Source organism: Canis lupus, chromosome 4 (assembly GCF_003254725.2).
Source record: "Canis lupus dingo isolate Sandy chromosome 4, ASM325472v2, whole genome shotgun sequence".
In the NCBI taxonomy this organism is placed as follows: domain Eukaryota; kingdom Metazoa; phylum Chordata; class Mammalia; order Carnivora; family Canidae; genus Canis; species Canis lupus.
Window position 1 is genome coordinate 35162802 of NC_064246.1, and position 23053 is coordinate 35185854.

Here is a 23053-nt window from a genome sequence, read left to right on the forward strand (position 1 = left end):
CTTGGTCAAGTGGCTGACAACGGCAAGAGCTGGGGGGACCCTTGCGCAGCCCCATCCTCCCCGTGGCCTCGGAGCGGGGATTGCTGTCACTGTGCACATGAGGAGACCGAGGCCAGAGAGGGGAGCAGTGCCGCTGGAGGGGGCAGTATGTGGGGGAGTCGGGATCGCGACTGCCTCAGGCTGGCTCCCCTGGGTGGCCGCCACAGCCGGAGAAGCTTCTCGCCAAGCCACCGTTGGAAGGAGAGGAAGAGGAGGACCCGCTGGCCAGGTGCCGGGGCCCTGCGGGCGCTCAGAGACCCCGGCGGCTTGAGTGGCCCGGCCGCCCCACCGCAGGCGGACACCCGACGCCAAGCCGCCCCCCCGGAACACCCGCCGAGGTCCTCAGGGCTGGCTCACGGCCAGGGAGCTGGGAGCCGCAGGGACCGGAGCCCACTCTCCCTGTAACCCCAGGTAGCCTGTCCCTTCTCGGGGCTCGGTTGGTTTCCCTAAAAAGGGAATGTGGGTAAGACCCTGAGACGGGAAAGGAGGGGCCCTCATCGCTAGGCAGGAGCAGGAGAGGGTTGGTGGCCTCAGCACAGTCTCCCCTGTGCCTCCTTTGGGGCAGGATGCCCCTGGAAGCCGGTGTGTGCTGGAGGACAGGGCCTGGGGCCTCATCATGGTCATCCCGTTCCCCCTGGAGCCAGGTGCCAGACTCTGGGTGGATGCTCTGCAGACCCACTGGAAAGGGGTGCTTAGGGCAGTGGGAGTCTTCCCGGGACTCAGGGAGTGAGTCTCCACCAGGGACTGAGCTCCAGTTTGAAGCTGTAGCCGACCATGGGGGCAGGGAGTGAGGGGCAGAGGAGGTAGGGCCAAGGCCTCCTGCCAGGCCCGTAGCCAGCGGGAACCCAGGGGGACGGCGTGGGGATGGGGAGGCATGGATGTCTGTGTTAAAGGTCAGCAGGGAAGTGGGAGGGCCTGACCTGCGGCCCCAAATGCTGTGGGTGACAGGGTGGTCCCCGTTGTCTCCTTGGCTCTGAGATAATCTGAAGAGGGCCCTTCAGAGCTCCAGATGGGGACGCTGAGGCTGGGTGTGGGGGTTCCCGCACTGGAGAACAGGGCAGCGGGAGGGTGGGGGTGGGGGTGGCTGCCTGTGATGTGCCAGCCACACCTGCTGCACGTGCTCAGCACACCCCTGCTCTGGGACCAGGCCAGGCGCCAGGCTAGGGGCTGGGGGAGGGGGGGAATGGTGCACACTCCGCCCGGCTTCCCACTCTCCACCTGGCGCTGGGGCAAGGGGCTTCCCGCTGACCCTCTGCTGATGCTCTGGCCTTGGGCAGGGCTGGGTGAGGCTGCAGACGTGAGCCGGGCCTTGAGCTCTCCCAAACCGCAGGAGGAGCAGAGAGGCACTGGCTGGGGGGGTGGCGGGGGGAGGGGTGTGTGGGGAGCACGGGACCAAAGAGGTCAGACCCCTCGGCAGAAGGCTGTGCAGGCAAACCAGGGGTCCCCAGAGCTGGAGTCCAGAGTCAACACTGGGACCCAGTTCTCAGAGACGGGGCCAGGGACGCGCACCTTCTTCTTACAAGGAGGGAGGATGGGTGGCAGGAACCTCCGGGAGCTGAAGGGGACAGGGGCAGGCCAGGGTGGGTGGCACCTCTCTGAACCCCTAGGCAGGCCAGTGGCTGTCAGACATTGGGGGACGGAGAGGGAAAGGGGGCAGGAGCAGGTGCTCCCGGCGGGACCCTTTCCGGAGCTGCGAAGCAGAAAGGCGTGGGTGGGGGGGCGTTTGGGGGATGCAGGTGCGGGGGTGCGGGCAGGCTGGAGACTGAAGGGCCAGCAGTGGGGTGGGGCCCCGGCGAAGGTGGGGGTGAGGATGGGGCAGGGGAAGGGTGGGGGAACCCGGTTTTCCAGAGATGGCGTCCACCTGCTTGGGCTCTGGGGGAGGTGGGGGGGAGGGCTGGGGGGCGAGGGGGGCGGCGGGGAGGGCTGGGGGGAGGGGGGAAGGCTCTGGGGGGAGGGGGCGGGGGAGGGCTGGGGGGAGCAAGGGGGCGGGGGTGCGGGGGGGCCGCGGAGGACCCGGGTCGTCTCCGAGTCCGCGACAGAGGAGCTGGGAGGAGGAAACCCTGCGGTTCTGGGCTCGGAGCACCGGGCGCGCAGGGGGGACCGCGGGGGACCAGCCGGGGCGACGGTGGGCGGCCCCAGAGCAAGGGGGGCTCGAGGGTGGGGCCGGGACGACGGGCACCTGGGGCAGAGCGGGAGGCCCCGGGTCGCCAGAGGACGCGCGGGGCCCGAGGGGGCGGGGCCGGAGGGACGGGCCGGGGGACCCGCCCTGAGGTCGGGAAGGACGGCGGGGGCTCGCGGGCCGCGGGGACGGAGTGCAGTGCGGGCAGCCGGGGCGCCGTGGGGGCGGGGCCAGGGCGGCAGCCGGGGGCGGGGCCTCGGGCGGGGGCGGGGCCAGGGCGGCAGCCGGGGGCGGGGCCTCGGGGCCGGGGCCTCGCGAGCGGGGGCGGGGCGGGGCTGCGGGGCGGGGCTGCGGGGCTGCGGGGGCGTGTCGGGCCCGGGCCGTGTCGGGCTCCGGCTGCATCTCGGGCCGCTGCGCCGGGCACCTGTGGCGGCCGCAGGAGCAGCGCTTCCGCCGGCCTGCGCGGCCCCGGGCGGGCGAGCGGGGAGCGGGTGAGAGGCGGCTGGGCGCGTGCCGGGGGGGGGGGGCGGGGGAGGGGGTCTCCCCTGGGGGGGCGCCTCCCCTTCCTGCGCCCCGGAGGCCCCTGCTCACCTCCGCGGGCGCTCGGACCCCGCACCCCAGGCCCGAGCCGCCCCCGGGGACCCGCCCTCGCCGTCCTCCCTCCCCCCCTCTGGCCTGTCCCTCCCGTCCCGCCGCTCCCCCGCCCGCCCCCCCCCCCGGGACCCGCCCTCCGCTGCCCCCCGCGGGCCTCTCCCAGCGCCCCATCCTCCTTGCCAGCCCCAGCCTCCCCACCTCCGCTCCTGCCCCCCCACCCTGCCCCCTTGCCCCAGCCCCGGCCTCCCCGCAGCCCCTGCCTTTGCTCCTGGGGAGGCCCTAGCCGAGTGTGGGGTTGTGTTGAGGACCTCCCCGTGAGTGGGGGACTTGTGCGAGGGCCCGGCCGTGCTGGGGCGGGGGGAGGGTGTCCGCCCCGCAGCCAGAGGCCAGGGCGGCCTGTGCATGTGCTGTGCAGAGGCAGCTGTGGAGGTGCTGCTTCCTGCGGCTCCCATGACGAGCCGCCTGGCGCTCCCACCACGCACGAGCGGCCTTGCGTCTGCCTCGATGGGGCCTCGGGTGGGGCCGGACGGGCTGGTGCAGCGCATGGGTGCAGGGAGCATGCAGGTGGAGACGCACTGGCTCCCGGGGCAGCCTCTGGTTTGAAGCAGGTTTGCCTTCTCCACCAGGTGCCTCCTGGGAAGCCCGGGCAGATGGTCCTCGGAGGAAGAAGCTCCGGGACTGGTGCGGGCCTGGGCCTCTCTCCGGTGAGCAGTGCTGGGTCCTTGGGGCCTTTGCCCACAGTTATCCTCGAACACTTTACCGGGCCACAGCTCGTGACCCGAGCATTGGGTACTGAAGTCCCCCCCATCCTTCCGTGATGGGCAGATTTCACGCCCTCCAAACAATCCTTCAGGGATGCTCCTTGCTGCCTTGCCCCCCTGGGGCCTTGAGTGGTCCTGTCAGGTCCCTTTTGGCTGCTGGGATGGATCAGACCACCTGCTGGAGGTAGCCACACCCCACTCCGATGAGGGGCTCATCTGGTGCGTGTCCCTTCCAGGTCCCTGAGGGGTAGGTCCACGTTTTAACATTGGAGCCCTTTCCCCTCCTGACCACACGGGTTTGCTTTTCTTGTCGGAATCAGCGCCCAAATGCTTGTCTGTGAACAAGAGGAGGTGTGTGTGGACACCATGGGGTGCTCTGCAGCAGGACCTGCTTGCAACGGCTTTGGTGGCACTCCTGGCCACACTCTCAAAGGTCTGGGCTCCTCTGCCAGGTGATCCGGCAGGAGCTGGAGTCTCTGACCAAGTCAGCCGCGCAGGCCAGCTTGGAAGGTTCTGGGGAACCGGGAGGATCTACTCAAAGTCACATCGGCCACTTGCTGCACGTGAGGCTGGTGATCTTTACATTTCCTGACCAGCAGAGCTGGGGCCGCAGGACACCCCTGTACCGGCCACAAGGCAGGGCCACACTGGCATCATATGGGGCAGGAAGAGGGGACAGAAAGGTGTCGTTCAAAGAACACTGGGGATCTCAGCTCCGTGCGCCTGTCCCTTATTCTGTACTAAAGCATCTTCCTGGGGTCTGTTTGTGGTGAAGCCAAGGCAGGTGGGCAGACCACCCAGGGCCTTGTGACTGCAGACTCCAGACTCGGGCGTGTGCCTGCATGCGTGTGTATACAAGTGTAGGCACGTGCATCCTCCCAAATCAAGTTTTAAAGTAGACTGGGAGGCTTAGTGCCGTGATGGACACACAGACACTGGTCCTAGGATGAGAGGCAGATGGGGAGGACTGGGGAGCGAGCCTGGGCTAACCTAGCGGTGTCTCAGTGGCTTCCTCAAAGGGCCTCTTGTCCCCCGGTGCTAGTCCCCGTGACACCTTGAGCGCAGATCCCTCCTGACAGAGGAGAGAACACGTCGTTATCAGCAGTCGCTGTTCAGTCCGCTGTCACGCTGGCTGCACGGCAGCCTTGCAGCGGGGACTTCCTGCTGGTTTGCAGACCTGGCAAACCAAGAGGCTCAGGAGCACGGGGTCCCCCGGAGGGCACGTGCACAGGAAGGGCGATGGGGTTAGGAGCGGAACCCCTTCCCCTGGCTGCTCCCCTCCAGCACCAAAGCCTACGTGGTCCGCTCCTCTTGCCCCTGGGAGGCTCCTCTTCCCGCCGATGGGCCTGTGGGAAACCCCTCCCTGCGGTAGCCCAAGCGACTTTTTCAAGGTGTTTCCCCCTCTCAAGGCTGGGAAGGCCAGGTTATGGGAGAATTACCTGTTGGGGTTCAGCTGGGGGCGCTCTGACACCTCTGAGCTGCTCCGTCCGTTTAGTCACCTGCCACTGGGGTGAGATGAAGAAGGGAAGCAGCGGAGAAGCACCGGTCTGGGGGCTCCGTGGTCCCTGCTCCCTCCGGGCAATGCCTAGTCCTGGTGAGGGGTGCAGCACCCTTGGTACCGTGCTGTGCCTGGAGGGGCCCGAGGGCACCCCCAGCCTCATCCCACCTGTTTCCCCGGGGGTGGGGAGCTGACCTGGCTCCTTGTGGCCCTAGGAGGGTTTTGAGTCAGTAGGGTTCAGCCAGACGCTGTTCTTGAACCTGCCGCTGGGGGCCGTTGGTGGCCGCAGCTTTCCCGCCAGCAGGCGCAGCTCCTGTCCTGGCTCCAGGCAGCCTAGGGGGCTGCTGAGACGCGGGCAGGGCCCAGGCTTCGTTCCCACTCATTCCCTCTCCCCCCGCCCCATCCCCCAGCATGGCATGGGCACCGCTGCAAGTGCCGGGGGCTGTGTCGGGTGCTGGGGCTTTAGCTGAGTCAGGGCAACAGAAGAGTAAAAAGTCGGGGACAATGGAGGGTGTTGGCTTCGGGGACAGAGGTCATCGCGGTGCTCCGACGCTCCCGGGTTTGATCCCTGCTTAGCCGCCAGCAGCTGCGGGGCTCTGGGCAAGTGAGCACGCCTCTCTGAGCCTTGGCCTCGTCCTTGGAGAACGGGGTTGCTGACATATGTCACGAGGCTGCCCTGACAATTAGAATTAAAGGAGCCAGTGCGTAGACAGGGTGTGCACGTGCCTGGCACAGGTGACGGGGCCCTGGGAGCTGTCCCTTCTTACCCTCGTCCTTGGCTGTTCCTGGCTTTGTCGCCCTTGTCTGTGCGCGTCCATCCTGGAGCCCCCGAGGCCTGGGTGCTAGCCCTCCCTTGTCTGCTCATCCTTTTCTTGACACTCTCAGGGACCAGGGCTTTGGCCTGGCTTTGGCCCCCAGGGGCAGACGGGAGCTGTGTCCGGAGCGGCCCAGTAGGGGACTGTAGTCATGAAGCACCTGTGGCCATTTACCTTTAAATTGCTTGTGTTGACCTGAACTGAGGAAGCCAGCGTGTAGCCACCTGTCAAGGGCTCGGTAGCTACAGGCGGCCAGTGCCCATCGTATCGGAGGGTGCAGACTAGAATCTTCCCGTCATCGTGGAAGCTGTGCTGACCTGGACTCCACAGCCAGCCTTGAGCCCGCGGGGGACTGGGCTCCAGAAGCAGTCTCACCGAGGGCTGGCACCGCCAGCGGCCGTCCCCCGAGTGCCGGGGCCGGGGAGGTGGGTAACTGTGCCAAAACCCGGCTCCTGGGAGCCCTGCCCAGGCTCCATCTCCGCTGGCCTTGCTCCCCCGGCCGAGGCGGTCGGTTTCTTGCTAGTTCTTATCAGCCCGGGGTGGAGGGCAGGACGGGGATCGCCCAGTCTGTAGCTGAGCCGCCTCCGCCACCCTGTTTCTCCAGCTGGTCCTGCTGGGCTGGGAGTCCCGGGGAGAGTCCCCGTTCCCAGCGTTGGCCGCGGCCCGGCTGGCCCGGATGCCCTGGCGGGTCCTCCCTGTGGGGCCCTGCCCAGCCCCCGCCCACCGCTCCCCTGGGGAGCCGGCTGCCTTGGGCTCCTTCTCTTCCCTCTCGCTGGCGCCTTCTCCTCGCTTGCTCTCTGGCCACCGACTTCGGGGCTGGGCCTCCCCCAGGCTTGTTCTGCTTCATCGTGAAAGTGAGCTCCCCTGCCAGTGCCCTGCTCACGGCCCTTTCTCCGTGGCCTCCCTCGTGCGTCCTCTTGCTCCCTCGGCCGGGCAGTCTCAGCGCCAGCTGCGTGTCGGGTCAGTGCCGGGTGCCAGGTGCACAGAGGGCAGAGGCCACATGCCTGCCTTGGCAACTGTGGGTTGGTGGGAGGCCCGTAGCTGGCCAGGTCGCTGCATCCCGGCTGGACGCTGCTCGGCCAGAGACGGAGCCAGCCCAGCTGGGGGCTGCCACCGCACTGGCTCTGAATCCAGAGGGGTCTGCGGGGCTGGAGGATGGGACAGGAATTGGGGCGGGGAGGCAAGGAGAGTGCAGGCCCGCTCGGCAAGAGGGAATTTAAATTATGAGGAAGGCCTGTCTGCGTGGTGCTATTAGACCACATTCCTGGGAGCACAGCCCGGTCTGGGTTCCGTGGCCCCAGCTCCACAGCCTGGCACAGCAGGTGCTCTGGAGCCGGCTGTGGACCAAGTGAACAGATGCTGCGGGTCCTGTGTGTGCAGGGCTGGTGGTGTGCAGGGGTGATGGTGTGCAGGGCTGGGGGTGTGCAGGGTGATGGTGTGCAGGGCTGGAGGTGTGCAGGGTGATGCTGTGCAGGGTGATGGTATGCAGGGCTGGGGTGTGCAGGGTGATGGTGTGCAGGGCTGGGGGTGTGCAGGGCCAGTGCGTGGGCCTCCTTCCCCTGGAGCCGGAGGAGCAAGTCGGGCAGCCCCGTTCCCTTCCCGGCTGCAGGGCTGAGTCCCAGCGGCCCAGCTCACCCAGGCCGGGCCCGGGGTGCGGGGAGGGCCCAGAGCAGTTCCAGAAAGGTGGAAAGGTATTGTCAGCGTTGAGCCGCAGCCTTGTGCCTGGTGGGGGGCAGTCCCGGATGGGGGGGCTCTGGAGCAGCTAGTCCTCGCCAGTGGGCCCTCCCCGGGTGGTAAAGTCCTGTACTGCCTCCCCCGGGCTCAGCCCCGCTCCCCCGCCCCTGTCCTGCAGGCCACCATGAGCACCCGCCCACAGCACCTGTCGCTTAGCTCGTCCAGCCTGCTGGGGGATGGCGGGGGTCGCACCCCCGAGCTCCGCAAGAGCGCCAGCAGCACCGTGTGGCAGGCCCAGCCTGGCGAGGTGAGCGGCGGGCCGCACGTCCCCGAGGAAGAGGAGCACCACGTGGACAGCGCACCGCAGCCCCCGGCCCCCAGCCCCTGGGTCCGAGCCATGGGCCACTGGCGGAGCAGTACTGTGGGCAACGTGTCAACCGTGGGCCGTGGTGACCCGTGTCGCCTGAGGACCGCCGGGGCCACCGCCACGCAGAGGAGCCACTCGGACCTGGTGCGGAGCCCGCAGGCCCGGGGCCACGGTGCCGCGCGGAAGGGCAGTCTCAGCTGCTCGGCCCTGGGCGCCTCGCCCGTCCACGCGGCTGAGCTGCAGCTGGGCGGTGCCCCCGCGGGCCTGGAGGGGGGCCCGGCTTCCGAGGAAGGGCCGGCGGGCTCAGCCGGGATGCTGGCGGGGAGTGGGGCGCGGCTGGCAGGGACGGCCCCCCGGAGCGGCAGCCCCCAGGCCGGGCCCGCGGCCACTGCACAGCCAGCCGCCACCTCCTGCCACGCCCTGTCCCCGGCAGCAGGGGCTGGCGGTTGCTGTCCTGCCCTGCCCGCCCCGGGGGTCCCGGCCTTTCCCAAACTGGTGGCGTCTGTGAGTGAGTCTGGGCTGCAGGCTCAGCGGGGGGGGATGTGCCAGTGCAGGTTCCCCAGGGGGCCCCCCGGGCTCTCCCGCTGCTGTGCCCACCCTTGGGGTCCCGCCGCGTGCGCCATGGGGCCTGCTGCCAGGACCAAGGACGTGTGGACCATGACTTCGGCCAGTGACTTGGGCTCCGTGTCGGCTTCCTGTCCGTCAGCCCAGGATGCGGGCGTGCAGGCAGCGCCCCTGGCAGTGTGCAAGGCTGTGGCCACCAGCCCGGCCCTGGAAGCCCCCGGGGCCCTGCCCACGTTCCCAGAGGTAACTCCGGGGTCCGGCCTGGAGGAGGCCCCCTCCCCTGTGCGGGATGTGCGGTGGGATGCCGAGGGCATGACCTGGGAGGTGTACGGAGCCGCCCTGGACCCCGAGGTGTTGGGCATGGCCATCCAGAAGCACCTGGAGATGCAGTTTGAGCATTTGCAGCGGGCGCCCGCCAGGGAGGACAGCCTTGGGGGGGGCCGGAGGGGCCCGCTTCGAGCCGTCATGCAGTCCCTGCGGCGCCCTAGCTGCTGCGGCTGCTCCAGCGCCGCCCCCGAGTGACGCGGGGCCGTGGGTTGGGGACGCTGGGGGCACCAAGCTCCCGGGACCTGCAGCCCAGGACGGCGTCTGCTGCTCCGACTGCCCCAACCGAGCTGGGGGCTGCCCCAGCCTGCGCTCCCCGCCGCTCCCCGAGCACCCCATGCCTGCCCCCCCGGGCTGCGAACCCTGGACAGGCTCCCCACCAGGGACGGCCTGACGCTCCGTCCCCAACCCCGCTGGCGTTTCCCCAGGACTCGGTGGCTTTCTTTGGAAGCAGTGCTGGGCCCTGATCAACTCCTCACATGACCAGACAGCCGGGTCCTCAGGGAGGGGCTGCACTGTCAGGGACCCCCTGGGCTGTCATGGGGGGGGCACCTACCTTGCTGGGTGCCCACCTCTAGCCCCACCCTCTGGATGGAACCAGGGAGATCTGGCGAGGCCGCGGCTGCCGTGCTGGGCGGCCTGCTGGGGGGTGGCCGTGACCCCCGCAACATGGACCCAGGGCCGCTCTGTCCCCTGAGGCAGGTGGCTGGTCAGGGCAGAGCGGCCCCCAGGAAAATCCCCCGGTCAGGGTCGTGTGCGGGGCCGTGCCAGGCTGTCTGCACCCTCGCTGGGCTGACGGCGTTGGGAGGTGGGAGGTGGGCGTTCTGGAAGGGCCGGGGTGGGGGGTGCTCAGAGCTGGGCCCGGTCCCCCGGGGGCGCTGAGGGCTGGTTCCCGGCGGGTGCAGGAGGGAGGGAAGGGAGAGTGATGGGGAACTGGAGGGGTCGGCGTGGGCTCTGAGTTGCGGGGTTCGGGCAGGGGAGGCCATGAGCCTGTTCTCCCCACCTTATCCGCTTCAGCTGGCCTGGGCGGGGCGGGGAGGTGGGGGTGTCATGGGTGAGGGGCCCCGGGGCCCAGGCTCGGACCCTGTGCTTCATGGCCCAGGGGTGTCTCAAGCCCCAGAGTCGGGAGCAGGCTCGGGTCCTCATCCTGGGCTGCCGTGGAAGGTCCTCGGCTCTCGGGACCACCCGCCCACCTACCCCTTGGGGGAGCAGGTCGGGGTGCTGCTCAGGGGCCCCTGCCTGGGAGGGTGCCGCTGGCCCCTGCCCACTGGCCAAGCCGAGCCCACCCGAGGAGCTTGTGCTCGCGGGGGTGGAGAGGCCTCCCACGACAGCGGGCTGACTGGAGGCAGGGGTGGGTCTGCCCATGTGAGGCCGGGATGCTTGTGAGGGTTGGGCTGGGGCAAGGGGCTGCTGGGGGCGGGAGGGGACTCGGCCTTGCCCCTGTTACGGTGGGGTCGGCAGGCGTTCGCGTGTGCGCAGGCTCTGGGCACCTCACGCTGCGGTGCGTGACCCCCGGTCCCGGGCTGCCCTCCTGCTTCCAGGGGCTGCAGGGACATGGGACGTGATGACGTGGGGTGGGGGGAACGCATCACAAGGGGCCGCAGCCGAGCAGGGTGGACGGTGCGGAAGGGCATCCAGGTCGGAGGGGGGTGGGAGGAACCTGTCCTCTCAGGCCGAGTTGGGTGCTTGTTGGGTGGGGGGCGGGCAGGCGGGTCCCCGCGCAGAGGACCCCGGTGCCAGGGAGCAACAGGTCCTCGGGGTTGCTATGGGAGGTGAGCGTGGAAGAGGAGGGTAGCTCACGTGCCCGCGTCCTGCAGGGGGTTCAGGGGGGAGGAGGACCCCGGGGGGCCGGGTTCCAGTTGGAGCCAGACGAGGCTGCCAGGCACGGGGCGGCCGGCACAGGGTCATATGCGGGATGTCGGGCTGCGACCTGAGACACCCCCCAGGAGCTTCCAGGCTGCTGCGAGTTCAGGCTTGGCCGGCGTGCGGCCCCCAGCTGCACCGGGAGCCCTGGGTGCGGGGCTCGCACACCCACCTCCTTCGGAGCACCCGGCGGCCTGCACCTCCCCTCCCGCCCGGCCGCACACAGCAAGCGGGCTCCGCCTGGGCCAGCGGCTGGACCCCAGTGCGTGGCCTGGGAGGGGCCCGCGCCCCGTCCCCTGGCCGCCCCGCCGGTGGGTCATGCTTAGGGACTCGGGGCATGGCCAGCAGCCTCAGGCACGACCTGCGCTCACCTGCCGGCTTCCGGCCAGACACTCGGGGCCTGTAGGGCACGCACATTCCATCCTGTGTATGCTTGTCCTGCTGAATTGGAAATAAAGTGCTGGACGCCAGAGGTCTGCAGAGACAGCCCGCGGGCCTGGCCGGTCTGGTTTCCTTCTGGTAGGTCGTGTCCTTCGGAGCGCCCCACGTTCCGAGCGCCCCGACCCAGCAGGAATCCCGTCCCCGTCGCCACCGGCCACTGTTCCCACCTTCCTGGCAGCCCTGGGGGCCCCTGCAAGCCGGGCCTGGCCTCCTGCGCGTATCCTCTGTGGGCGAGGCCGAGGCTCGGGCGGCCTGGTCCACCCCGGAGTGAAGGCCGCCCCCGGGGTCTCCATGCTGCGAGGCCGGAGGTGCCAGAGCCGAGAAAGGCTGGTCGCCTCCCCTACCGGCTGCACGGGATGCGGCCCAGGAGAGCGGGCTCTCCTCTCACGGGCCCACAGGCCCTCCCCGGGCAGAGCCTGGCGTCCTGGACATGGCGGGGACGCTGCCGCCTGGCACCCCTGGGCTGCACTGGGGCCCCAGGTCACATCTAGAGCATGGGAGCCTGGCCGGGGGTGACCTCGCGGCCTCGACGTCCTCCCGTGGAGAGGCTGGCGGCCAGGCCTGCCCCTGTCCCTGCTCTGCAGAGTGAGGGGAATAATCCACGGAGAGCGCCTGGCATGCTGGTGCGCACACCTGCTCACATTGTGGGGCGTCACTGCCGCGGCCCCAGCAGGCCCGGGCTAGGCTGTGCTCAAGGCCCGTATCCGCCCCCAGCCATTACCCCTTGGAGCCTCCCTCCCGGTCCTTCACCCCGAGCTCCACGCCTGGCTCGGGACACGCTGGCTCTGGCCAGGGCCCTTCGGAACAGCAGCTTTGGGAGCCACGCGGGGAGACTGCGGCTGGAGGGCTTGGAAGTGCCCCGGGGTAGGGCGTGGGGACGGCAAGGGGGACGAGTGGAGAGTCCCGGCTCAGCCAGGCCACAGTGGAGCCCAAGGCAGGCTCTGCCCCAGGGCCGGGCGCTCTGCGTGCGGCCTGGGCGCGTCCCGGGGAGCGCAGGTACCCCAGCTGTCCTCGGGCAAGCCTCTTGCATGGCGGCTGTCCGCCCAGGGGATGCACGGGGTCCAGGGCCTGCAGGGCCTGCGCGTGTCCCCGTGGGCTGCTCTGGGCCGTCATGCGGGTGGTGTCCGTGCCGGGCGGCCGCGGCCACTCACGGGCGGCACTCTGCACCTGGCACGCTGGAGGCCTCCGCGGCGCCCTTCTGGCCTGGCCCAGTTGTCATTGGAAGCTGTGACAGGTCCGGGTCCCTTATCAGTTTCCTTCCAACCCGTCAGGTGGAGCAGGGCCGGCCCCCGGGCACCTTGAGTCAGCACCCATCACCGTCCCTGGGAGCCAGCAGTCTTCATGGGCAAACCCGGGGCCTCACGCCGGCCGCGCTCTTCGGACCCAAGCGGTGGCCCGGGGACCCTCAGGTCCAGAGAAGCGCGGAGCGGAGGGGCACCCACTCGAGTCCCCACTGCTTCCCTAAGAGCCTGTTTCTGTCCAACAAGCTGTTCTAGACATTGGAGGGGGCGGCCAGCCAGGCCTCACGCGGCACGTCGCAGCCCCCTGCAGGTTGGACGCTGCCCCCAGGGCTTCCGTCGTCTCCACCTGGCACGTGGGGCTCACCTGTGCGCTTCCTGGGGGTGGTCATGAGCGGGGCCCGGGAGCCCCCCACGGCTGGCGTCTGTAGCGCGTCCCCTGCGGGACTTCCCAGGCTGCTCCCCCTTTCTGGGCAGAAGCCGTTGGGAAACCGTGGGGGGCGGGGTCTCCCTGCTGGGAGAGCACGGGTCTCGTGTGGTTGCTGTGGGCACACAGGTCATAAGCCACAGAAAGCATTTCAGAGAGGTCGACATCTGCTCCGGGGACCCAGGCCCAGTGGGGTGTGCAGGCTGGGGGCTGGGGTGCATGGTGTGCTCCCGCCCTCTCGCTGCAGGACTTGGAGCTTGGACCTTCGCACCCTTGGCCGTGACCACCCGCGACTCCACCGCCTGCCCCGTCCCAGCTGGGGGCGCCCGGCAGGGAGGCGGGTCTGGACATGGCTGTCCTCGTCCCCTCCAGGGCGGCTGAGGGTCCCCAGGGGAGGGGGCTCGGCCCAGGCCTGGCCTTTCCGTTTCCCTGATAAGAGACTGCACGCTGTGGGGGTGGCCGTGCGCCAGCCGACGGCAGGGGCCTGTCTGGAGGTTTGACCCCCCACCCCCTCCCCGTGTTCTTAAACCTCGGCTTCTCCCTGTTTCTCCTCTGGGTCAAGCCCCCTCTGCCTCCCGGAAGCCCCGTCTCCACCCCTGTCCTCGCCCCTTCCTCCCCCTGCTGCCCCAGGTCAGCCTCGCCCGAAGGCTGGCTGGTGGCCCCGTGCGTGTCCCCACGGCCACGGCTCGGTTTGGGTCCCCGCGTCCCCGATTTTCCTGGTCTGGGCTCTCCCTGCGCACCTGCCCATCCCGTCGGGGTGAAAGCCGCGTCCCGGGGCTTGCCAAGTAGTGCCCCCCGGGGCCCCCCGGGCTGCTCCGTCGCTGCCAGTGCTCTGTCCCGGGCCCGCTGGGCAGGTGTACGGCTTCGGGGCCGGGGGCGCCCTGGGGGATGGCTGTGGGCACCCTCCCCTCCTGGGTGTCGCGAGGTTGGAGCGGGGTCTGGAGCCCGGGGGCTGTGTGCTGTCCGGTGGACTCTCTGTGCTGGGCTCTAGGTGCGGGGACTGGGGACTGGGCGGGGAAGAGGCAAGGCCCAGGCAGGGAGCTGCAGCAGCCTCAGCGTGGAGCTGAATTCGGGGTGCTGGGGCCCTGGGGGCGGACTCGCCTCCTCACCCGCGCCTGCTGGGCCCCTTGCCCGCCCGGCCACCTGTCACTTTTAGGCATCAAGTGTCTGACGAGGTGCTGGCCCCGGGCACCGCTTGGTGTTCAGGCCCGGCCCGCAGCCCTGGAGGACAGTGGCCTGATGGCCCTGCCGCAGAGCTGGGGGCCAGGGGGGTGCTGGGGCTTCCCAAAGGGCCAACCAGAACCCTTGCTCCGGCTCAGTCCCGGGCGGCTCGGCCTCCCTGCGGGTCACGCCGCTGGGCTGTGGAGTGGGGAGCGCGAAGGGCGGGGACCACGGTGGGGCTCTGGGGCGGGCGCCCGGCACACCTGACCTAGGCCCGGGCAGCCAGGCTCCGCCGGGGATCCTGCCTTTACTAGAACTTGTGCTACTTGGTCATTTATTTGTTGCATTAATTCTGATTGTAAAATATTCCTGGAAATGTGGCTTCTCCTGACTCCTGAGCCTTTGCCCTCCCAGGAGGGTGTGGGTGCACCGGCTGTGGGCGTCCTCCTCGTGCGGCCGATGTCCCCAGGGCGCCGGAGCCTGTGGAACCCAGATAGGAGGGTCCTCCTCCTTCACCCACACCCGGACCCCGGACAGGTGCTGGGGTGCAGGGGGGAGGGCACCCAGGGCGGGAGGGGTCAGGGGTAGGGGGACACCAGGGTAGGAGGGCACCCCAGCTGGGAGGGCACCAGGGGCGGGAGGAGGAGCCCGGGGGCCCCCTGGTGGTTGTGGCGTGGCCGCTGAGGTCCCTGGAGACACAAGCAGGGGTCCATGACCATGTCCCCCACCCAGCTGCCTGGAGCCCCCTCCCGCCATTGCCCGTCGTGCCCAGGGCCCACCCTTCCAGGTCCTCCTCCAGGACAAGCAGACGGAAGATTCCAGGAGGAAGGATAGAGACGGAGGAGGTGGAGGGGGTGACGGGTACGGGGGCAGCCTCATGTACTCACGCGGGGAGGGATGCACCCGGGGGCTGCTGGTAGGAGACCTTGGCATCGCTCCTAAACCCAGGGTCCTCTAACCCCTTTGCTCACCTGTGTCTCACACCTGCAGCCTGTGAACATGCTCGGCGCCCCCCTCTCCTGTTCCTGAGCCCCGGTGTAGACAGGCCTGTGCCTACCCCCAAGGGGTCCTGCGCCGTCTGGCTGAGGGTTGGAGGGCAGTGGGTGAGACGGGGCGCTGCATTCCCTGCAGGGCTGTCCTCAGCGTCTGTAGGCCCGGCTCCCCAACTGTGGGCGGCATGGGGGGTGGGGTGAGGGGCGGCCCAGAGAGAGAAGGAGACCTGCTCGACTACAGTGTGGCTGAGGGCTGTGCAGGGGAGGACAGGGGAGGACGGGGCGCAGGGGGAGGATGCGGGAGGATGGGGGAGCATGGGGGTACAGGGGAGCAGAGGGGAGGACAGGAGAGGATGGGGAGGGCAGGGGAGGAGAGGGGAGCACAAGGGAGGATGGGGGAGCACAGAGGAGAACAGGGAGCAGAGGGGAGTGCAGGGGAGGACAAAGGAGGATGGGGAGGACGGGGGAGGATAGGAAAGCACAGGGGAGGAGAGGGGAGCACAGAGGAGCAGAGGGGAGGATGGGGGAGCACAGGGGAGTACAGAAGAGCACAGGGGAGTGCAGGGGAGGATGGAGCAGGATGGGGAGGACAGGGGAGGATGGAGAAGGATAGGGAGCACGGGAGGAGAGGGGAGTACAGAGGAGCAGAGGGGAGGACAGGGGAGGACGGGGGAGCACGAGGGAGGACGGAGAAGACAGGAGTACAGAGGAGCACAGAGGAGCACAGAGGAGCAAAGGGGAGGATGGGGGAGCACAGGGGAGTACAGAAGAGCACAGGGGAGTGCAGGGGAGGATGGAGCAGGATGGGGAGGACAGGGGAGGACGGAGAAGGATAGGGAGCACGGGAGGAGAGGGGAGTACAAAGGAGCAGAGGGGAGGACGGAAGGACTGAGGAGCACGAGGGAGGACGGAGAAGACAGGAGTACAGAGGAGCACAGAGGAGCAGAGGGGAGGATGGGGGAGCACAAGAGAGGATGGGGGAGGACAGGGGAGCACAGGGGAAGATGAAGTTGGGTTTGGGGAAGCCGCTTCCTGACCAGGCTCCTCCCATCCCGAGCCCACGCAGCCTCACTGAGGTGGTGTCTCCCTTAGGACGTATTCTGCCTGCAAGTAACTGAATCATGGACGAGAAGGTGTCTTAACAATTCGGGTGTTCAATTTCCCACTTAATTCTTAATTTCACTTAAGAGTTTACTGGGCCGCTTTTGGAGCAGGCTCAGTGGCTCGGTGAAGACAGCAGGGGTTCGAGTCCTTCCTCCCACCTCGTGGTCACGGACGCCTGCTGCTCCTCAGGTGCCACAGGCCATCGGGAAACGGCACTGCACCACCAGGTCCCAGCACACAGCCCTCAGCTCTCCCGGCCCGGACCCGGAGCAAAGGCGGAGGCAGTGACTCCGTCCCACCTTCTTCTTCATCTTGCTTCTGGTGATCAGGCCCCCGCTGAGGGCAGCTGAGGTTCACCGGGGCCGGAACCCTCCGGTTTCACCGCCAGGACCTGAGGGCGCTGGGGTCCAGACGCCTGGCACTGTGTGACTCCAGGCCTGGGGTTTCGTTGGACTTTTTGAAAAAGGAAAGGAATACATGTTCACGATAAGAATTTCAAATCGTGTAAAGGGACCGTGAAAACATGCCTCCGGCCCCTCTGCAGTTCCTGCTGTGAGTCCTCCCATCCTCCAGGAAATTTTCCCCGTAGTCCACTCTCAGGCTTCTGAATATTTTATACAAATGAGACCTACTCTGCACTCAATTTTAGAAATTAATGCGTCTTGGGACGCCCGGGTGGCTCAGTGGTCGAGCATCTGCCTTCAGCCCAGGCAGAGACACAGGCAGAGGGAGAAGCAGGCTCCATGCAGGGAGCCCGGCGTGGGACTCGATCCCAGGACCCCGGGGTCATGCCCTGGGCTGAAGGTGGCGCTAACCTGCTGAGCCTCCTGGGTGCCCTAAAAAGATAGTATCTTGGTGGTTATTTGGGTTTGCTCTTCCTTTACCGTGAGTAAGGCTGTGTCGGGCCGGGCCGCGTGGCTGAGGTTCCCGTTCGCTGGGCTCGAGCCGTGTGACGGGGAAACTGCGGCATCTCCCCGGATCCCAGTTTCTTCGCCTGTGAGCAGCAGTGGTTGGCATTCAGGATTTAATAGCATTGGACATGGAAATCGCTCGCCAGGTTCCTGGCTCAAAGCAAGGCTAAGTAAATGTTTCCTATTATTGTTCCATATATTTACTGACAATTTGAGTCTGTTTGTGATTTGCCTGTGCGTGTCTATTTTCCATTTTTATTGGATTCTTATTTCCTTATTAACTTGCTAGAGCTCTTGGTGTATTAATAAGATGCTCCTTTTACATATATTACCAGTGTCTCTTGACATTTTAGTGAATTTTACTTGTTAGAGCGATTTTAGGTTCGGAGCTACATTGAGAGGGAGGTACAGAGATTTATCCCACAGTTTTATTAATTAATTATTATTTTAAGAAATATTTATATTAATTAATTATTATTTTAAGAAATATTTATTTGAGAGAGAGGGGGAGAGCAGAACCAGGGGTGAGGGGTGGAGGAGCGGGGAGGGGTAGAGGGAGATGGGCAAGCACACTCCCTGCTGAGCGGGGAGCCCGACGCAGGACTCAATCCCAGCGCCCCGACATCGTGACCCGAGCTGAAGGCAGATGCTCACCGCACGGAGCCCGGCGCCTGAGAGTTCCCGCGTTATCAGTGGATCTGAAGAGTCCGTGGGTCCCTCCAGCCGCTTGGGCAGTAAACACTCCGGAGTGTCAAAGCCCCTGCCTTTTTCGCTCAGTGGCCTCTGTTGAAGGTCCAAGGCGCAGGTCACCTCGGCTGCGGCGCCCCGGAGCGCTGCCTGGCTGGGGGGCAGCGCGGGCCCGGGAGGGGGCGGGGGGCCATTGGGCTGCGGGGCCTCCCACCTTGGGCTCTGTGGCCCCCCAGGGCACGGAGCTGCCCGGCCACGGCCCACACAGCGCAGAAGGATGGGGGTCTGTGGAGGCCCTCGCAGCCTGGGAGAGGGAGAGAGGCAGGGAGGGGGGGGGCTCGCAGGGAGGGGGTCGGGCGATGAGGAGGAGGAGGAGGAGGATGTAGGCTGACCCAGCCGTCCTGCTCTCCCTGTTTGAGCCTCCCAGACTCACACTCAGAGGCACCCCCCACCCGGGATCGGGGCAAAGGGAACTGCGAGCCACCGTGGGGGACGGAGCTCGAGGGCGAGACTGAACGAGGGAGGGATGCGAGGCAGACCCTGGGAGATGGCGGGGTCCCCCAGGGGCCCCTGTCACCCCCGCCACGGCCGGGTGGTCTAAACAACAGGACGCACGCGACAGGGCCTGGCGGTGACAGGTGCAGGCGCCAGCGGTGGGCTCCCCTGGGCCGTGGGCCACGGCTCGTCCCCCCGCCTGCGACTCCCAGCTCCTCGTGGGTGAGGAAGCCCAGCGCCCCTGACTGGCCTTCCCGCGTCTTCTCTGCCAAGAGCTTGTCTCCACGTGAGGCTGTGATCTGAGGCATTGGGACTCGAACTGCGACAGAAGAATCTGGGGGACACCTGTCGCACCGTGGGAAGTCAGAGACTCCCAGGGTGGGGGCAGAGCTGGGGTTGTGGGCGGGCCGCAGGGGGGCGACCGTGACCCGGAGCAGGACGCAGCCCGCAGCTCGGCCAGCTCCTTCTCCTGGCAGCTGCCTTCTGTCACCCGGTTTCTCCCCCGGGGTCGTCCTGCCTGCACCCCGCACCCCAGCCCAGCACCCTCCCCGGGCCTGTGTCATTGCCCCCCTCCCCCTGTGTGCTGTGGTCCCTCCACCCCACCCCCCACCCCGGGGTGCCAGACCCGGGTCCTTACTCTCCATAGTGCATTGCTGCTTCAGCGCTCCCTCGCTTCCCGCCTCCGTCTCAGACCCGGGGGGCTTATCAGTGACGTCATCTTGTTGGCTGGGATTCATTCACCAGCCCATTCCTAACCCAAGAAACGTCATCCCAACCTGCAGGCCTCGCTCAGCCTCTGACCTTGTTTACAGGCTTCGGGAAGTGCGGGCTCACAGCCCCTTGCTGGGCGCCTGGGCACCCGGGTGTGAAGCAGGGGCTGGTCTCGGCAGCAAGCCTCGGGGCTGACTTTTATCCCTTTTGCTGCAGGACCCTGGTGATGGGGGATGGACGCCTGGTGCAGCCACGTTTCTCCGCTGGCCCCTCCTCTTCATTATTGCTGTTTTCTCCCAACCGCTCAGCTCTTCACGGATACTCCCATCCACCTACCTACAAACCTATTACCCATCGTTCACCATAATCCATCAATCATCCACCCACCCGTCATCTCCCTACCCATGAATCTATTCACAAACCATCCATTATCATCCATCTCCCTACCCATCCATTACTCATCCTTCACCCAAATCCAGACATTCATCTGACTGTCCACCTTCCTCACTTAACAACCCATCCCCATGTTACTGCCATTATTCATCCATCCCCTCATCTATGTCCCCATCCATTATCTGTCATTGACTCTCCTCCCATCCATCCGTCCACCCATCCACCTGCCCATCCGTCCACCCATCCATTCAGCCATCCACCCACCCACCCGTCCATCTGTCCACCCAACCACCTATCGATCCACCCATCCACCCATCCACCCAACCACCTATCAACCCACCCAACCACCCATCCATCCATCCATCTGTCCACCCGTCCACCCATCCATCCACCCATCTACCCACCCCTCCATCCATCTACCCATCCATCCATCCGCCCATCCGTCCATCCATTCTGTCCCATCTGTCCCTCTCTCTCCTTCCATTTAGCAGCTATGCTCTATAATTTGGTACTATGACAAGGAAGGTCTTAGGTCTTGAAAACCAGACATAAGTAATGAACTTTTTCTACCCTTAGAGCTCTAAGGGAGGAGTGTGATGGAATGAAAACCAAATGAAACCGTATCCAAAGCTCTACAAGGGCAGCAAGCCCAGCAGGGTGCTGTGGGACCCAGAGGGAAGAAAACTCACTAAATCCCTGAAGCTACTAGGGAAGGTTTCAGAGGAGGTGATGTTTGATTAGGACATTGAAGGATGAATAGGAGTTGGTCGTAGAGAAAATGAATGGGTAGGGGTTGGAAGTGCATGTCGGGAGGGGAGAAGACAGGGGCCAGGCCGAGGAGCTGCATGTGCAGAGGTGAGGATCCAGAGGCCTCCAGGGAGCAGGAGGTGTTTAGGGGGCTGGAATGCCGGAGGCGGAATAAAGAACGTCTGCAGCGGACGCCTCGGAGGTACATTGGGGCCAGGTCGGGAGGCTCTATTCTGTGGATGTGGGGCCACTGTGGGTATGAGGAGGGGAACTGGGCTCTGGAGCGATCAGAGTGGCAGCGGGTGGTAAAGGGCAGGCCCGAGAGGTGGAGGTGCAGGGTCCCCAGCTCTTGGTACCGGGGTGCAGGGGTCAGCGGGGCAGAGACTGGCCCCAGGGGAGCGGGGGTCCTGGCAGGGAAGCTGATGGGTGACCTCGGCCTTGGGGGAGCCCTGGGGCCCAGTTAGAGCTGCCGGGTCCTAGAGAGGATTTTGCTGGCGGGACAGGTGGCTGGCAAAGGACGCGCTCGTGGGGCCACGTGGCATTAGCAGACCTGCCGCCAGCGGCCCAGGCCGGGGTTGGGCAGCAAGACCCAGGCTGCCAAGAAAAAAAAAAAAAAGACCCAGGCCGCCCCCAGCTGCAGCTCATGGCCCCGGGCAGGACCAGGTCCCGAGGTCTCGCAGGCTGGGCCCCGGATTCCAGGGCCGGGGAGCACACACGGGGCTGCGGGCCAGGCCCCTATCAGTGTGCGGGCGCCTCTGACTCCCCTCCGGGACAGGTCATCCGCCCGACATCAGGGCCTCCGTGCCGGGGCCCACCCCAGAGGCTGAGCTGAAGGTGGGCTCGAGCATCCTGGGGCTGCCCGAGGGGCTCCCACTGCCCCCTCAGGGAATGAGGGGCTGCAGTACAGTTTCTTTGGTGGCCTGGGGTAGAAGGGCGGCCTCCCCGTCCCCCTCTGCGTGTTCTTGCCCTCTGACCCCTGGCTGCCCCTCCGTCACTCCCACCTGCTGTCTAGCCCAGGGGGCCGTCCAGCTGTGAAGCGGTGGTCCCCAAGCAGCCCCCGGCCCTGCAGCTTCAGTGGCCCACCTGGCCCAGGGTCCCATGTCTGCGGGTCTGGGGAGGGCCGGGTGCATCCCGGTGGGACCTCATGGCCAGGCAGGGGCAGAGGGGGTGCAGGGAGACCTGGGGGCCAAGCTTGGTGCTTGCCCTGCAGGATGCCTTTGTGCAGACTCGGCCAACAGCCCGGCCAGGCAGCGGGGTGCAGGGCCCGGGGCAGGGGCTTTGGAGGTTGGGTCTTGCCTCCCCCACCTCCCCCGCCAGCTGCCGCGTGAGGCTGGGTGAGTCTCCCACTCCCGGAAGCCTCAGTGGCCGTTTTGTCAATGGGTCCAACCTGCCCCCTCCTGGGGGCGGGGGACACTGGGGGCGCCGGTCTGGGGTGGGGGGCACGTCTCCCTGGCAGCGCCTGCGTCGCTCTGCACCAGGTTCTTTCTCCGCTCACCGCCCCCGGAAGGAGCTCTTCTCTCCGAAGCACCCGGGGCGGGGGGTAGCCCGGCTTCTGGGAAGATGCCCTGGGGGCCCCGGGGCCGTGCTGCACCCCGTATGGAACCTGCTTCAAATTCCCTTTTCCCGTTTCTTCTCGCCAGGGCTTCCATGTTCCGCCGCCCGCCGGTGGAATGCTTGTCCCCGTTGTCCCTCGGGCGTCTGTGCGGGAGACCCCAGGGTCCCAGGCACCCGCTCCTCCTCCCCTCCCCTCCCGGCTCTCTCTGCAGCTCCTCCCACACGTCTGGGTGCCTCCAAAACCCAGGACCCAAGCTCTAGAGGAGGCAGTGGCAGCCTGCCGCTCCCGGGGTGCGGCCAGGCTTGGCTTTGGGTTTCCAGAAGCCGGGAAAGCAGGTTCAGGCCAGAACACCCGTGGAGGGTGGGGCTTTCGGGCCACAATGGGCGCTCCGGGGCCCAGAACACCCAGAGGAGGGGCCTGGGGCACGACGGGGCCCCATGATGGCTGGAAAGCACGGCCCAGGCCTGTGGTGTCGGGCAGGATCCTGTGTGGGCCGGGGGTCGGCCCGCGCTGGCTGGGCGTCCGGGTACCTCCTCTGTCCTTGGGTACGATGTCTGCTGAGGAGGCCAGGTGCCCATGGGCGGCGATTGGGGTGCGTGGGGGCTGGCTTCAGGCCGGCCAGCAGGACGTGGGCCCAGTGGGGTGTCAGGGAAACTGCTGGAAGGTTCTGCAGACAGTGGTTTTGAGAGCAACACAGATGCACATGCCTGGCAAGTGGAAGTGCCTTCCTCCCCCATTCCCTCGTAGCGTGTGGGGGTGAGGAGGGCAGCGGGGAGCATGTGGTGCCGAGGACGCTGCGTGAAGACCGCCCCGCCCAAGAAGGTGGCCCGCTCGGACCCCCTCACCATCTTTCAGGCTTCCCGGCTCAGGACTCCGGCAGGCGGCCTAAGGTGTCCAGGTCCCAATCCCTGGGCCCTGCGGATGTCCTTACGCCGCAGACGGGCTTTGCGGATGGGATGCAGTCAAGGGCTGGCGGGGGGGATTATGCTGGATGATCCTGAGGGGCCAGCGTGACCACCAGGGTCCGGTGAGCGGGACGGAGAAGAGTCACGTCAGACAGAGGGGGTGAGGACAGGATGAGGAGCGAGACGAAGATTTGAAGATGCCGGGTTGCGGCTCGAAGGCGGGACAAGGGACCGGGCTCACAGACTGGGACGCGGGGGCCCCGATGCCTCCAGAGGACGGCAGCCCTGCAGACCCGAGTCAGGCTCTGCTCTCAGGAGCTGGAAGGGACTGAGCTGGTGCCGTGTTGGGATGTGGAAGCTGCGTCAGGTATCGGCCCCAACCGGCAGTTAACCCTACGTCCACTTGGGACGGGAATTTCCCAGGGGACGGGTCCTGGGGTCTCCGTTGTTAGCCACGCGGCACGGAATGCACCACACACGTCCACTCGAGCTACCCCTTGAAGTATTTAGAGAAGTCTGTGGGTGCCCTGGGGGCCGGGCCCTGGGATGGAGCCGAAGACACTGGGGCGAATCAGGCACGGTCTCCGCAGCCGTGGGCAGCCTTGCACACGACTGACCACACACGGGGGCGATACCTGTGGTGTGAACAGGGGTTGGGAGGACACGGA

The 23053-nt window shown here is 67.0% G+C and overlaps 1 protein-coding gene across 3 annotated transcripts; it reads left to right on the plus strand.

Moving 5' to 3' along the window:
- Positions 1-2548: 2548 nt before the first annotated feature.
- On the plus strand, positions 2549-8953 carry GPRIN2 (G protein regulated inducer of neurite outgrowth 2). 3 transcript variants are annotated; one of them, XM_025434964.3, is made up of 3 exons: positions 2549-2649; positions 3379-3456; positions 7679-8953. In XM_025434964.3, the coding sequence occupies exons 2-3, from the start codon at positions 3403-3405 to the stop codon at positions 8951-8953; spliced, it is 1329 nt and encodes a 442-aa protein (XP_025290749.1). In that variant the 5' UTR covers positions 2549-2649; positions 3379-3402. The 3 variants fall into 3 exon arrangements, with proteins under 3 accessions (XP_025290749.1, XP_035571344.1, XP_035571345.1); XM_035715451.2 differs by lacking the exons at positions 2549-2649; positions 3379-3456 and adding an exon at positions 3467-6251; XM_035715452.2 differs by lacking the exons at positions 2549-2649; positions 3379-3456 and adding an exon at positions 6261-6786.
- The last annotated feature ends 14100 nt before the right edge of the window (positions 8954-23053 follow it).

Excerpts from the sequence above, each read along its gene's own strand:
- GPRIN2 (XM_025434964.3), top strand. The coding sequence starts at position 3,403 with ATGGTCCTCGGAGGAAGAAGCTCCGGGACTGGTGCGGGCCTGGGCCTC. Across the intron at positions 3,457-7,678 it reads CGGGCCTGGGCCTCTCTCCG|GCCACCATGAGCACCCGCCC; the intron begins GTGAGCAGTGCT and ends CCTGTCCTGCAG.